This window comes from Ictidomys tridecemlineatus, chromosome X (assembly GCF_052094955.1).
Source record: "Ictidomys tridecemlineatus isolate mIctTri1 chromosome X, mIctTri1.hap1, whole genome shotgun sequence".
Lineage (NCBI taxonomy): Eukaryota > Metazoa > Chordata > Mammalia > Rodentia > Sciuridae > Ictidomys > Ictidomys tridecemlineatus.
Window position 1 is genome coordinate 57,841,628 of NC_135493.1, and position 15,595 is coordinate 57,857,222.

The 15,595-nt window shown below is 42.3% G+C and overlaps 1 protein-coding gene across 3 annotated transcripts in view; it reads left to right on the forward strand.

Moving 5' to 3' along the window:
• Positions 1-719: 719 nt before the first annotated feature.
• Drp2 (dystrophin related protein 2) overlaps positions 720-15,595 on the forward strand; it is a 31,376-nt gene continuing 16,500 nt past the window's right edge. For 2 of the 3 annotated variants that reach the window (XM_040283537.2, XM_040283539.2), the window contains exons 1-9: positions 720-830; positions 5,023-5,186; positions 6,867-7,023; positions 8,460-8,580; positions 10,407-10,675; positions 11,054-11,200; positions 11,865-11,943; positions 13,518-13,578; positions 13,874-13,935. In XM_040283537.2, the coding sequence (XP_040139471.2) occupies positions 720-830; positions 5,023-5,186; positions 6,867-7,023; positions 8,460-8,580; positions 10,407-10,675; positions 11,054-11,200; positions 11,865-11,943; positions 13,518-13,578; positions 13,874-13,935 (1,171 nt within the window). The remainder of the gene's footprint in view (positions 831-5,022; positions 5,187-6,866; positions 7,024-8,459; positions 8,581-10,406; positions 10,676-11,053; positions 11,201-11,864; positions 11,944-13,517; positions 13,579-13,873; positions 13,936-15,595) is intronic. The other variant, XM_040283541.2, reaches the window with a different exon arrangement.

Genomic DNA, 15,595 nt, shown 5'->3' on the forward strand with positions numbered 1-15,595 from the left:
TCTTTTTTAAAAAATATATTTTTAGTTGTAGATGGACACAATACCTTTATTTTATTTATTTATTTTTATATGGTGCTGAGGACAGAACTCAGTACCTCACATGTGCCAGTCAAGCACTCTACCATTTAGCCACAACCCAAGCCCATTCTATGCCTTTTTGTGACATCAGCATTTGCAAAAGTGGGTTGATCTGCTAGAAATGCCCTTCTCCATTTCTCTCCTCTCTGCATAGGCAAACATCTACTCTTCTTTCAAGACTTATCTCAAATAGAGTGTCTTTGAATCTGCACATTCTCAAATTGAGTTATCTGTTCCCCACTCTCTGCTCCCCTAGCCTTCCAGTCCAATCTTGATTGTAACATTTGCCTATGTGAACATTCTGTTATAATTATTAGTTTACCTGACTGCCTACCCTCCCTACCTCAAGCATCAATTCATCTTTGTATCATTGGCATCAAGCTAGCATGTAAATAATAAATAATGACCTAATCAATAATTAAAGCATTTTATGGCATTTGGTGGCCAAGAAAGGATTAATAGATCATCAGTAAGCTTTGAATACTTATTTACATAACTGATCAAGGCACTTGTGGGTAGGTGCTAAATTCACAGACTTTTTCTAGTCTTGACTCTAAATTTGTTCTTGTTATTCTTCCAGGTGCTTAATGCTCAAAAGTCAGTCTACTGCCCATCCTCACCCCCCATGAGCCTTGGTTCTGATGCAACCTATGGTCATGCAGGGATGCCCTTACACCCTCCCACGATGTCATGAATGGCGGGCTGCTGAAAGATTCCATCAGAGCAGCAGTCTCCGAAGCACCCAGCCTCAGGTAAGAGTCCAAGAATAAAAGAAAGACCTGTGGAGAAAGAGTGGACATGGAATCTATGTGAGTCCTTGGGGTACCCATGTTTCCTAAGGCTTAGGGGTGTTCTCTGTAAGCATGAAACCCTTTGGATAGCATGGGGTCTCTTTGAGGTCCATCCATTATCACTGATAAGGCCTTTTATTGAGGGCATGGTGCAAGGAAGGTGTTGGGCTGGGCAAGCCAAAAGGCCCACTGTGAGTTACAGATCTGGGGAGGCTCAAGAATAGCATGGACCTTCAAGGCATTGCCTAGGACAAATCAAGGCCTTCCCTTGCTTTGTGATATACCTCACATTCTACAGGTATCTTTTTCATGCCATTGGCTCTTCCTCTCAAGTCCCCAGTATTCCCTGTAGTTCTGGCTCAGCCAAGATTAGAATTCCCTGATTTCATACCTGTCTCTCCTCTCTCTCTCTTCTCCCTTCTTAACACAGTGATGGCAGTGTATATATCTGTATGTGTATGCTGGTAGGAGGGTAGACGTTAAGTGAAAGACAATAATCTAGAGAGGGCATCTATCTTTTCTGATGATGAGGGAGGTCCAAAGAAAGTTGAAGGGAGATGCATAAGTATACTTTGGGTTGCTTTGAGATCTGGGGGCCACAGGGATGTGAGCAAGTACTATGTCTCCTAGAGTCTCACAATTGGACTGCAGTGCTGTGTCACTGCTAGGGTACCAAGGGCAGCTAAATGTACAGGGAGAAGAAAGGAGGGAGAAAGTAGGATGAAGAATGTGGGTTCTGGGGAGCCTATATGTAGAGGATAATGAGGGAAGGTCCAGGTCCAGGAGACACGAAGGTCAGGTCCTTCTGAATTGTTTCCCACATCTAGCCAGAGAGAAATTTCTAGCTCTAGCATATTATCAAACCCAGGGTCATTTTATGAGTCTGCCAGTTACCTACCCCTTTCCTGGAGTGGGGCTTTCATGGGGTTGCAAAATTGAGATGCCTGGGCCCTTCTAAAAGGCTGATTTGCTCAATGTTCACCCATTCCAGGCTTCAACACCTAGGCAGGGGGGCCTGAGAACTTTATTTTGTGAGTGTGAATGGTATATCCCAACTACTCTTTTCTGCCATGGTTTAGTTTCTCTTCCCACACAGCCTTTGTTTCAAAGTTTCAAGGGATGTGTAGAAAGCCCTTTGGGGAGTGGGGGTGTGAGAAGTGGACATCTTGGCCACAAAAGCCAGAAGTAGAAGCAATTGATAAGGAAATAGAAAACAGTTACTTTTCATGATTTGCCTATTTTGTGCCTGGCTCTGTTAGATGGGACTTGAGAGTATAAAGAGAACTGGGGGAGAGGGGAAAACAGGGTGCTGGAGAATAGTGTGGGAGCTGGGTGGGGGTTAGGAAACCAAGACGGCTGGAGGGAATTAAAAGCTAACATGGATGGAACCCAGATTATCATGGGTGCTTCCTCCAGGACAGCCAGGACAACTTGGTTATGGCTAGGTCACAAAGGACTGTTTCTAACTCTGGGGTATATTCACTCAGAGGACTCTGTGAGACTGGCTTGAGCCCAGTTATGCCAGAACAAGAGAAGCTGCATCTAAGAGCTAGAGCCACTCCCCACTCTTGGCCTATCATCCCCTAGCCACCACAGTTGGCTCCACCCAAAACCCCTAGAAAGGGTCAGACAGCTGTTCCAACTATTCCTGTAGGTGGGCCTCAGCATGGAAACAATGTGGAACTGTGGAAAGCCCAGAAGACTCTGTGGGAGATAAATGAGGATGAGAACAGAACTCTTTTTGGTAAAAATGAAGTGTTTTCCCTAAGTGCTGAGGGGTGGGAACCCAGCTCAGGAATGTTAACCTTTTCCCAGGCAAGTCTGCTAGATATGGAAAAGAGCAGCCACTTCCAGGAGGGGCTCAACTCCTTGGTCAGTGACTTATGGGAAAGGGCTTCCCTGGCCTCCACCAAGGGTAACATGGGCTTTACAGGAACCTCTTTGACACTGGCACCCTGCATGGAGCTGCTAGATTCTGTTGCCCCTCCCTTTCCTGAACAGCTCCAAAGGGAAGCCCAGAGACCATCCATGTTCCTCTGTCTTCAGAGTACAGTGAGAAATTTCAATGTTATGACTCTTCCTTCAATCCTCTCTCTCTCTCAAAGTCAGGGAAGGGCACTCCCATATTTTCACAGTGGGCTCCAATGAATCTTTTGGCCCCTGCACTCATTCAATGAGAATTAAATTAAAAGGCATTTGGCTGTCCCTGCTTCCTGTTACTGCCATCCCATGGATCTGTCTACAGGTGTGCCTCATATATTCCTTACTGCCTCTGAGGAAGCTTAGTTAGTTACTGAGTTGAGGAGAAGGCTTGTCTCTCTCCCAAACTTATCATCCTGCCAGGCCTTGGGGAAATTACTTACCAGAGGTTTGTCACCAAAGAGGTCTGATCCTTTCCCTTAGAGGATGGCATGAACCTGGAGGTGGAGTGAGCCCTTTGTGTCTTCCATGGAAAGGGAAAATAAATCAACAGAAGCTACTCTCTGTATGCCCCTCCTAAGCACCATGGAATGCCCAGTCCCACTCCTGCCATCCTTGCCAGCCTGGGAGGGCAATCCTGGCCCTGGTGTGGCAGGCCCAGTTGGGAGCAAGCCGGAATTCTGCAGGAACAAAGCTCTGATTCAACAGCCAGGCCCTGACATAGCCGCCCCCTCCAGATTCCTGGGGGGTCAATAAACAAACAGGGTAACAGCCCCCACCTCCTGGCCTGGCTCAGTTCTTCCTGCCTCCCTGAGTAGGATTGCTCAGAGCTCATCAGGACTCTGCCTGCCTGTGGCTCACTAGATACTGGATCTGGATTCCTGCTGAGAGATAATCATGGAGCTGCCTGATCTGGCCATGGACTCCCCAGGCAGCACAGGTAGGGTCAGGTCAGGAACCACAGGTGGCTGAGTTCTGAGTGTGGTCCCCAGAGCTTGGCAGCTCCCTCACTTAGCTTTCATAGTGTGGTTGTGAGCTGTGGTTTTAAAGAGATGATTGATTTCCTAGATTGCCTGGAGAATCTTGTGTGAGGACAAAGTATGGTTTAAAGGCAGGGGAGATTACAGGAGTCTCAGCCACTAGCAGAGCCAGTTTCTTTCCACAGGAAGGCAGCAAAATAGACAGGCAGGCCTAAGGGTCTCTAGCTGGGGAAGAGCAGCTCAAGTTGAGATTTCCTATTCTAATTCCCTTTCCCTTGCCCTATCCTGATCCCTGGCTAGGCAGGCTTGGGACTGTGCTATGGGTAGCTACTTTCTTAAAGGCTATATAGCATAACTTCCCTTCCCCCAACCCCCACAATACCCTAATAGGGTCCTACTAGTACATGGCAGAGCAAGTAATGGACTATGAGCCAAAGTTCCCAAGGCAAGAGCTTGGTAAGTTCCATGGCTTGTCCTCTTGGCTGCTGACTTTGGGTCAAAGTCCTTTGGAGATCAGGATTCAGATTGCTGCTTAAGTCCTCTCTTAGTTCATACTCATCTTCATAACCATCTCTTTAGGATGATTTCCAACCTTCCTGACTGGTGGGATGTACAGGTGGGAAAGTGAAGAGACCACATAAAGGTCTAGGTCCATTTGGGAAGTAGAATATATACTACTGACAGCTCTGGTTGTTCTGCTCCCTCTCTGAATATTTTTTTTTTGTGTGTGGTGCTAGGGATTGAACCCAAGGCCTTGTGCATGCAAGGCAAGCACTCTACCAACTAAGCTATATCCCCAGTGCCTCCTCTCTGAATCTTTTTGGGCCAGCCTCTCAGCTTTATTTTCTAGAAGATTAGTTAAACTGTGGGACCCTGAAATATGAGCCTATGGCTCAATTTGAATGCTATGGTTGTCAGCATTTGGGCAATTCCAACCAGCTTCTTACTTAATGCAAAAGTTCTTTCAGAATCCCATCTGGACAGTGGTCCTGGCAGAACTTCCAATAAGAGTAGTAATAATAGTAGTCAGCATTTCTATGGACTGACCTGTAACAAGAGAAAGCCTTGCAATAAATAGGAGTCACAGACTCTTTTTGTAACTCACCCTCTGAACACACCCATAGAAAATAGGATTTCTGAACCCTGGGACCAGCTCTTCTCTCTTGTTGTTTACTCTTGTTCCACCCTTGGCTAGACATAGATGAAGGCATGGCACACTCCAGGGATCAAAGGATGTCTGTGTTTCTGTCCAGGTTAGAGCTGCTGTCACCTCCCCTGCACCTTCTCAGGATGGTGCCAGGGTTCCCTGCCTAAGTCCAAAGCTGTTGAACGGGTCTATTGGTGCCGTTGACCCCCTGGAACCATCAGCCATGAATCTGTGTTGGAATGAAATAAAAAAGAAGTCTCACAACCTCCGGTAAGGCCTGGCCCCTAGAAACAGGTACCCATAAAGAATTGGCTGTGACAGCATTTGGGTTTCTTTAGCTGTTGTACTTTGTCATTCTCCTCTCAAGCCTGTGTCCCCTCCTTTTCTCAGCTTTACTATCCACTTTTTTAATGCCCTCTATTCCTGCCCATTAGTTTTTAGCCCAGATAAGAGAAACTCAGCAAGAGCCTGAAGATAATTTCTCCCCCTCCTTCTCTGGCACTGGGGAAAGAACCCTAAATTCTTTAGGACATTTAAATTTGAGCCTCAATTTTAAGTAGTTGTGTCACCTTGGATAAGTTGTTTGAGTTCTCAGAATGTTAGCTTCTACTTGTTTTGTTTTGTTTTAAGGGGGAAAATCAGTGAAGGAATAATATCTATCCTTATTACCTCAGTGTTATCATGAGAATTCAAATAGAATGTGAAATGTTTTCTAAACTTAAACATGCTGATGCATAAATGAAGAAAATTATTCCCCCTTCCTCCACTTCCTCTCATAGCTATCCTCTATCTCTGTGGGTCTCATGTTTGTTTCCCATTTTTATTGCCCTATATTCCTACCCATTAGTTTTCAGCCCAGCTAAGGGAAACCCAGTAAGAGCCTGAAGACAATTTTTAGATGTTATTCTCTTCCCCCTACCTCTCTATGTGTGCCTGACATTTTTCCTCTCCACCCCATTATCAAAGCCCAAACTCCTGGCTTCTGGTGGGCTCTGGTGAGGGTGAGGCAATGTGGAGAAGATGAAAGAATGCCAGCCCTGAAGTCAGATAACCCGGGTTCAAATCATAGCACTACCAGTGACTCTTAACTGTGTGACTTTGGGCCAACTACTTAACCTCCCTAGGCAATAGTGATGCCTATCCCATAAGGTTGTTGTGAGAATTAGTTGAATCAATGATTTAGGTAAAGGGCTTAGCCCAGGTTAGGGAAGCAATGCATGAAGATAGTTGTTATTGCCAACTAAGGGAAATGGGCTCAGTGGCTACACTCAACCATGACTAGCCTCTAACTTCCTATCACTGGGACCTCAGCTCATGTTTCATTTGCTGGGTAAGGGGAGGTAGATATGATCATATGGTACACATTTGTTCTTCCATATCTTATACCTTAAGCCAATACTCCTTATCATCCTTTGGGTCCCTCAGGCTGATTATATTTGTATGCATCCTTGCACATATGTGTGGCCCTGATCAATCATCTACCTTACCCTTTCCATTTCCCACATCCTTTCATGCTTAGAAGGCAGGCTTAGAACAGCCTCTATGGATGAACAGTTTTATGTGATTTAGATGTTTCCAGGGGGAGAAGGGAACAGCTGTCATCCCTAATGTCCCTGCTCAGTTTTCTTCCCTTCCCAGCCTGATGATGAGCATTCAACTGAAGTAACTGACATTCAAAAAAATGACATTTAAGCTATTTGAATTTTGGTTATCTGACCACCTGTGTTGTGACCCATTGGTTTTGGTATTGTGATCCATTTGGAGGGGCCTCAGGAGCTTCTGTGGATGGGTAGGAAGGAGGGATTTGGGCGTCCTTTCACTCCAGCTAGAGCAGCTACTCTTAAATATGTTTTATATATTAAAGTTCCACATAAGTGTTTGTTTGAGAAAAATATGTTTTGTGACTTAAAAAGAAGATTGAACAACACTGGTCTTATCCATTGTGTGCAGTGCTCGCCTAGAGGCCTTCACAGACCACAGTGGAAAGCTTCAGCTCCCTCTACAAGAAATTATTGACTGGCTCAGCCAAAAGGATGAGGAGTTATCAGCTCAGCTGCCCCTACAAGGGGATGTGGCCCTGGTGCAACAGGAGAAGGAGACACATGCGGTAAGTTAGAATCCTGGAGGCCATATTGTATAGCCTCTCATCATGGGAGGAGTCCCTTCCATAATACACTGATAGACAGGCACCCAGCTCTGCTTAGACACCCAAATCAACAGGAGGCTGTATGCAGACCTACTAGTCTGTGCATAGTATTTCACAGACTAAGTTTTTCTGTCCTATTTAGAATCCTGCCTTTAGTTTTAACAGGATCATGGAGAAATGAACATAATATGATATCAGGTGAAAATGCATAGGATACAAAACCACATTCAGATGAATCTCAATTGTATGAAAATGTATATAGATATGTATGCATATATATATATGTATATATATCTTGACATTGGAAGGAACTATATAAAATATTATCAATGGTTAACTCTAGATGATGAAATTGGAATTCATTTTAATTTTACTGATTATAATTTTCTAAAATTTTAAATATTTTTATGACATATATTGCCTCTATAATCAGAAAATAACAATATCTCTTAAAAATGAAACAGAATGGGTTGGGTATGTGGCTCAAGCGGTAGTGCACTCACCTGGCATGCGTGCAGCCCGGGTTCGATCCTCAGCACCACATACAAAATTGTCCGCCAATAACTAAAAAACAAATATTAAAAAACTCTCTCTCTCTCTCTCTCTCTCTCTCTCTCTCTCTCTCTCCCTCTCTCTCCCTCTCTCCCTCTCTCCCTCTCTCCCTCTCTCCCTCTCTCCCTCTCTCTTTAAAAAAAATGAAACAGAATGGAATATAATACAATAGGAAAATAAACTAAACTACATGGTATAACATAGATGAAATTTACAAACAGTATCTTAAGTGAAAAGCAACCAAATATAAAAATAAAACATATTGTATTATTCCACTTTTTTTGAAAGTAAGCAAAAAACTAATTGGTGATTAATCAGGATCATGGTTACCTTTTAGGGGAAAGGATGAGATAGTGACTAGAAGGGGCCACCAGGGTGTCCTTTGGGATGCTGGTGGAGTTCTGTTTCCTGATCTCAGTACTAGTTGCACAGATGGAATCACTCTATGGAAATTTATCAATCTATGCACTTCTGATATATGTACTCTGTGTTTCACAAAAATTACAAAAATGAATATAATTTCTGCCCATCCTGTTTTTATTCCTGTTAGTCTCTCTCTTAAAAGGGACTTTCTCAGTCTTCCAGTAAAACAAGATCCCCACATTTCTTTTTATCCTGTGACACAGCCAGACTCATCTCATACTAAATAGACCTTCATGCGTTAGAATTATTCTTCTGCCTATAGGGAGGACCATACCTCTTTTTGGTCTAGTAACTCAAAGACATTTGGTAATGCCAAGAAATCAAGTTGTACTGATAAGAAGAAAGATTATTAATTGTAGAATGTAATTTAAAGTGATTGAAAGACTTTCCTTTCCTGTTGACCACATTGCTAAACTTCACAGGCCTTTATGGAAGAAGTCAAATCTCGAGGCCCCTATATTTACTCTGTGCTGGAGTCAGCTCAGGCCTTCCTGTCCCAGCACCCATTTGAAGAATTAGAGGAGCCTCATTCTGAGAGCAAAGGTAAGTGGTCTTCTGTTCTTTCCGCTTCTTTTTGAACTATATACCACTAAACAAACACCTTCTTACTTTCCCCAAACTCATTTTCTCATATAAGGGAGGCTAGTTTTCTCCCATGAATTCAAAGTTGGAAAGAAGCAGGATTCATGTTGTAAGAAAAAGCTGAAAGAGGACAGGACCTGGAACAGGGATCACCAGCATATGGGCCAAAGCTGTATGTGGCTCTCTGGAATATCACATGAAGCCTTTTAATGAGACATGAAAATATTTTAAAACATTCAAATCAATCAAACTAACAGTGAGTAAAAGTAGCAGTAGATCCTTTCAAAATGTACTGTTTTCTAGCAACTCTGCAGGCTGAGGCAGGAGCATTGCAAATTCAAGGCTACCCTTGGCAACTTAGCAAGACCTTATCTCAAAATTAAAAAGTAAAAAGGGCTGGGGTATAGCTCAGTGATGGTAAAGTGCCAGTGGGTTCAATCCCCAGCATAAAAACAAGTCAACAAACATACTACTTTACTCCAACATTAGAGGGACATGTAGCAATACTCTAATCAACCAGCAACTAAAAAAAACCTTTTTAAAATCTTAAAAATTAGGCAATGACCTTTGAGAGAAAAATTGAGTGTAGCTCTTTGAGAACAACCTTGATGGCTTCCAGCCCCTCTTTTGATGGAGAGGGATACTCTCAGTGGTTTATAAGGAAGCAGGGTAGGATCCATGGTGACTAGGTCTAATCGCCAAGGGATGATGGCCCAGCAAGCCCTCTTCTCCAAAAAGAATCCTCAACCCTCTGAGATAGGCTGTAAATATCTTGGAGAGGAGCCTTCACTAATTGAGCCCTTTGTCAGTTCTATTCCCTTTCTGTTTATTTCTAGCCTCACAGTAGGAGGGCTAGTACTTAATTTGTTGCCCAATGGGTCACAGATAAGACATGAGCAAAAGAAAGCAAGACAATTCGAATTAGCCTGGGTTTTTAGGGCTCTGAATCTTCTTCCAAGGAGAAGTCTAAAGGAGGAAGAAGAGATCTACAAACTATGAGCCTAGGAAGAAAACCTGGGCACTTTATACCAACATTATCCGTGCTGGAATTTTATAAAATGCCTTCCTCCTTTAGATATAAGTGGATAGCAGTCACTAATACAAAAACCATCCCAGGGTCATATGGATAGGACTGACATATTTTACTACTTACCTTGCCCATTTTAAAAATATTTTTTTAGTTGTAGATGGACACAATATCTTTATTTATTTATTTATTTATTTATTTATTTTTATGTGGTGTTAAGGATCAAACCCAGTGCCTTATACATGCAAGTCAAGCGCTAAACCACTGAGTTACAACCCCAGCCCCACCTTGCCCATTTTTTAAAATATGAAGAAAATGTGATGATATAGTAAGCAGGAGAAACCAAAGTGGTAGTAGATACATGAACCAACATGTGGTAAAATTGTATAGAACTAAAGTGAGAATTCTGAACAAAATTGGTAGATTGTGTCAATGTCAAAATTCCGGTTGTAATACTGTACTATAGTTATATATAAGATGTTACCATTTGGGCAAAGGGGGCGTGAGATCTTTGTACTATTTCTTACAACTACCTGAGAATGTATAATAATCTCAAAATAAAGTTTAATTTCAAAAAGAAACTTGAATGTGCAAAAGGAACTCAACCATGTAAAATATGTATTTATGTGAGTATGAATATATATGCAAACATGTACACAAGCATGCACCTGTACACACACATTATACAAAAGGATGTCTGTCTTTTCTTGGGCTGCTCTGGCCTGTTTAGCGTAATCTGGCTTCCTGTCTACACTTGCAGATACCTCCCCCAGACAACGGATCCAGAATCTTAGCCGCTTTGTATGGAAGCAGGCGACAGTAGCCAGCGAACTATGGGAGAAACTGACAGCCCGCTGTGTGGACCAGCACCGTCATATTGAGCGCACTCTAGAGCAGCTGTTGGAGATCCAAGGGGCAATGGAGGAATTAAGCACTACTCTGACACAAGCTGAGGGAGTCCGAGGCACTTGGGAACCTATTGGGGATCTCTTCATTGATTCACTTCCAGAGCACATCCAGGCTATTAAGGTATGCAGGACCTCTCCCCTGATTATAGTCACATCTGAGGCCTGATGCTTTCCTGATTCCCGATAATGTTCTTCCTGCTGAGACTCCATCATTGTCTTGGAACACAAATGAACCTCTTCTGGTTTATGTGCTAGATTTGGGACTGGCTTGGCTGTAGTTTCCTCTATATTTCTACTGTTTTTCTCTGATTTTCTATGATGAATAGAAGATGAGTATGAGAACAGTGGCCACACACACTTATTCTTGTTGCCCTAATAGGAAAGCTCCTAAGTTGTGTTTTTGAAAGAAAACCTGGGTAAAGAGGAAAGAGTTGAGGTCAATGACTAATGAGTTCTCTTTCCCACTCTCTGCTGTGTTACTTTGGTCCTGGTTCTCCAGCTATTCAAAGAAGAATTTTCCCCCATGAAAGATGGAGTGAAGTTGGTGAATGATCTGGCACACCAACTTGCCATTTCTGATGTGCACTTGTCAATGGACAATTCCCGGGCCCTGGAACAGATCAACATCCGGTGGAAACAGCTACAGGTAGAAAAACAGCCTGGAATGAGCTGTGCAGAAGCACCTCAGTGTAATTAGGCTTGGGAAAAACTTCTTCAGGCACAAAGGAAATGAAAGTGTATTGAAATGAAACCTACATGGAAAAAGAGTACTGGAAAATGTGTGATCCGGGAATAGGCTTCTTACCTCTGAGCTACAGGGAATGATTGAACTGAAGAAATGAGAGGGACCTGTTTAGATTTGAGCACTCAGGGTAGACAGGGACAAGAATGACTGTGACCTGGAGTTAGGGTGGCTCTTCTCTGCTCTGGAGAATGTGGGAAGGCTAGGAGTTGGGTGATGATTGGAGGGGCTGGAACCAGAGAAAAGCCAGCCTATAAAGGAGTTCATGAAGATTTTTGTTGGGCCAGGCACAGTGGTACATGCCTGTAATCCCAGTGGCTCTGGAGGCTGAGGCAGGAGGATCGTGAGTTCAAAGCCAGCCTCAGTAAAAGTGAAGTGCTAAGCAACTCAGTGAGACCCTGTCTCTAAATAAAAGACAAAATAGGGCTAAGGATGTGGCACAGTGGTTGAGTGCCCCTGAGTTCAATCACCGGTACCAAAAAAAGAAAAAGATATCTGTTGGAACCTGGGGATCCCAAACTAAATAACTAGAATAGATCCATTGCTTTTCTACCTGTTCTTTCCATAGGTGTCAGTTGGTGAGAGGCTTAAGCAGCTCCAGGATGCCCATCGGGACTTTGGACCTGGGTCACAGCACTTCCTCTCTTGTATGTGAGCCAAATTGAACTTCACTTAGCAGAACCTCAACCACCTTCCAAGAGAACCTACATTTTTCTCTGGGGGCCTCGTGAAGCCTAGGATAACTTGGCATCCATGAAGCAATAGGGATAAAGCAGAGTGATAGTTAAAAGAACAGGTTCTTTCTGAACCTCAAATTTCCTATCTTTAAAAAGAGGAAAATATTATCTAGCTCATCAGGCTATGGGAATTAAATGATTTTATTGTTAAACAATGTTATTGTGGACCAGATACTTTTTTTAGATACTGGAGGACAGTTTACATTCTAGTGAAGAAAGGCATATTACAAACCAATAAGTAAAATATGTATAAGGTCAATTCATAACAAGTGCTATGGAAAAAAATAAAGCTAGGAAGGCATGGTTAGGGAGTACTTAAGGTAAAAGATATTACAGAAGCCTCACTGAGAAGGTAACAATTGAACAGATGCCTAAAGGAACCAAAAGAATGAACCATGGGGTAGCTGAGGAAAGATACTAGGCAGCAATTTGAGATTCTTAAAGCAGAGGTGTACAGAGGAACAGCAAGGAGGCCCATGTGGAATAGAGCAAAAGGAGGAAGAGTGGGGAGGCCAGAGCACAGAGGGCCTTGTAGGTGAAAATAAGAACTTAAGATTATTCCAAATAGAATGGAGGTATACTGGCAGGGTTTGAGATGAGTGATAATGTGATCGGACTTATGTTGGAATATAGTGTTAAGATTAGATTGTTGGGAGGCAAGAATGGGACAAGGAAAACTGTGAGGAAGCACATTGCAGTAATCTAGCCCAGACCAGGTGGGTAGCAGTGGATATACAGAAAGGAAAATTAGATATGCATACAAAGTATGAGCACATCTAACCTGGCACATAGTAGGAGAACCATAATCATTAACCATGGTCAGGTTTGTTACTGTTATAATCAGTGACATGCATCTACACCCACAGAGGATTCTTGTACTCAGGGAAACTGTCATGAATAGGTCAGTCAGACTTGCTGAGTCTCTCCTGGGAGATCTGGTAGATAAAGACACAGGGATGATAGAGGCATGAGTTTCCAGAGTTCCTCATAAGAGGTGGGTAGGGTAGGGGGAAGAAGGAGAGAAATGGGCAGTACTGTTTCCCTCTGTCCCACAGGATAAGAAACTTGACCTTCTTGTGGAAGGGCTTTAAATCCCATGAGGAAAGTAGGATCCACTTTATATCCACAGGATCAATCCAGCTGCCTGCAGCTAAATGAGTAGAAATGGCAGTCTGTTCAGGGAGAAGAATGTCAGGATAGGCAACATCATGTATTCCTGTTTGTGTCCTAGCCACATTTCTGATGTATTAGGGCATCAGTGACAACTTTTTCCCCTTTCCCAATATCAGGGAGAGCAATGTATTCTTTAGAAGTGTTTGTCCACCCTCATGGGTTATTAAGAACTGGCAGTGAAATTGAGACATCTTCTTTGGGGCTTGACTGCCTTTTGGGGGAGGACAGAGCAGGGGAATGGCCAGGAGACTGGGAGGCCTGAAGACCATTAGCGGCCAGTGGCCAGCTTTCTTTCTCTTTTCCTTTACCAGCCTCTGTCCAAGTTCCCTGGGAAAGAGCAATTTCACCCAATAAAGTTCCCTACTACATCAAGTGAGTGATCATCAGAATCAGAACTGGTCAGTCAACTGCTCACCCACTTCCTTGGTTGTCCTACCTATCCCCGTCATTCCTTGTCTGCGGGGATTCCTCCATCTACTCCAGTTTTTTCTCCTACTCATCTCAAGAGCTCAAGATTCTACCTGAGTAAAGGTGAAATCTTGAGCTTTGGGACCTTCAGGATTCTATTGCAGCTTTTTACATCCAACCTATCACTGAGTGTATCACTGTGTGTGTTGTGTGTGTGGGGGGGAGTGGACGATGGCACTATTAATGCTTTTGTTTGTAGCCACCAGGCTCAGACCACATGCTGGGACCATCCCAAGATGACTGAGTTATACCAAACTTTAGGTAAGAATGTGGGGTACTTGTATAGGGTGGGGATCTATACAGCTCCCTTTGTCCTGCAATGTACATCAATGGATGAATGGATGGAGAAAATATTATATCTACACACAATGGAATACTGTTGAGCCTTAGAAAGAAATCCTGCCATTTGTGAAATAAGCTAGGCACAGAAAGACAAATATCACATGATTTCACTTATGTAAGGAATCTAAACTCATAGAATGAGAGAGTAGAATGGTAGGTTTCAGGGCCTGGTGGAGGGAGAAATGAGATATTGGTCAAAGGCTGCAAAGTTTTAATTATATAAGATGAATAAGTCCTAGAGCTCTACAGCATAGTACCTATAATTAATAATACTGTTTTCATACTTATAATTTTTGCTAAGAGGGTAGATATTATGTTCTTATCCCACACATACTACTACTACTACTAAGACAACAACAATGACCACTATTACTAATAATAATAAGTAAGGGGGCAGGAGGAAACTTTTGGAGGTGATAGATGGGTCTGTGACATAGACGGTGGTGATGATTTCACAGTTTATACTTATCTCCAAACTCATGATGTTTCATATTCATTAAATATATATGTTTTTTGTATATCAATCATACTTGAATAAAGTGTTTTTAAAAAAAAAAATAGAAGGGAACCTCAGTCAATAAGCAGGTAGAACAGAAGTGAGTGCTTTTTTCTTTCTCCAAAAGCATTCCTTTCTTTCCCCTCTGCACCTTCCTCAACTGGAGACTATACATTTCTGACCAACTATTCTATCATTGCATTAGGGAATTATGACCGTAGATGTGAGGTCTAATCTGTTTTGAAAGACACTGACACTGCAATGAATGTGACTTTTGTGTGCCGTATCTTTGACTAGGAAGAGAGACTCATCAATATGTTGCAAATCTTATCCATGTTGATGAGGTGAATACCGTTCATTCATTTTCACTGCTCTAGTGTGTTCCATTGTATATAGTAGTTTCTTTATCCATTCTACTGTTGATGAACATGTGGGTTTCTAGTTTGGAGCTAAGAAGAACAATGCTGCTGAGGATTTCTTATATATGTCTTCTCGTACTTGTGTGCAAGCATTTCTCTAAGGCATGATTTTCAGTCTATAAATTATAACACCATTTTGGTGTGTTATAACAAGCATTTAAAACTGAAATAGACTAAGAAATGTCAATATGTAACAAATCCTTAGTAAGTGTTGTATTTGATAGTAATTGTGTTTTTACATTATTAAAAAGCAGATTAGACCTCACATCTATGGGCATAATTCCCTAATGTAATGATAGAATAGTTGGTCAGAAATGTACAGCTTCCAGTTGAGGAAGGTGCAGAGGGGAAAGAAAGGAATGCTTTTGGAGAAAGAACAAAGCACTCACTTCTGTTCCACCTACTTATTGATTGAGGTTCCCTTCTATTCTTTTTAAAAAACACTTTATTGAAGTATGATTGATATACAAGAAACATATATATTTAATGAATATGTTAGGTGTTGTTTTCTGACATGATTAAGTCATTTAAACATGCACAAAAGAGTGTTTGAATATTAGGTCATGATGTAAAATGAATTTCTTACTATGAATCTTGGTCAAAAAATGTTTATAAATTACTGCTGTGGGATATATACCTGGTTATGTGGTAGAATACATGAGCA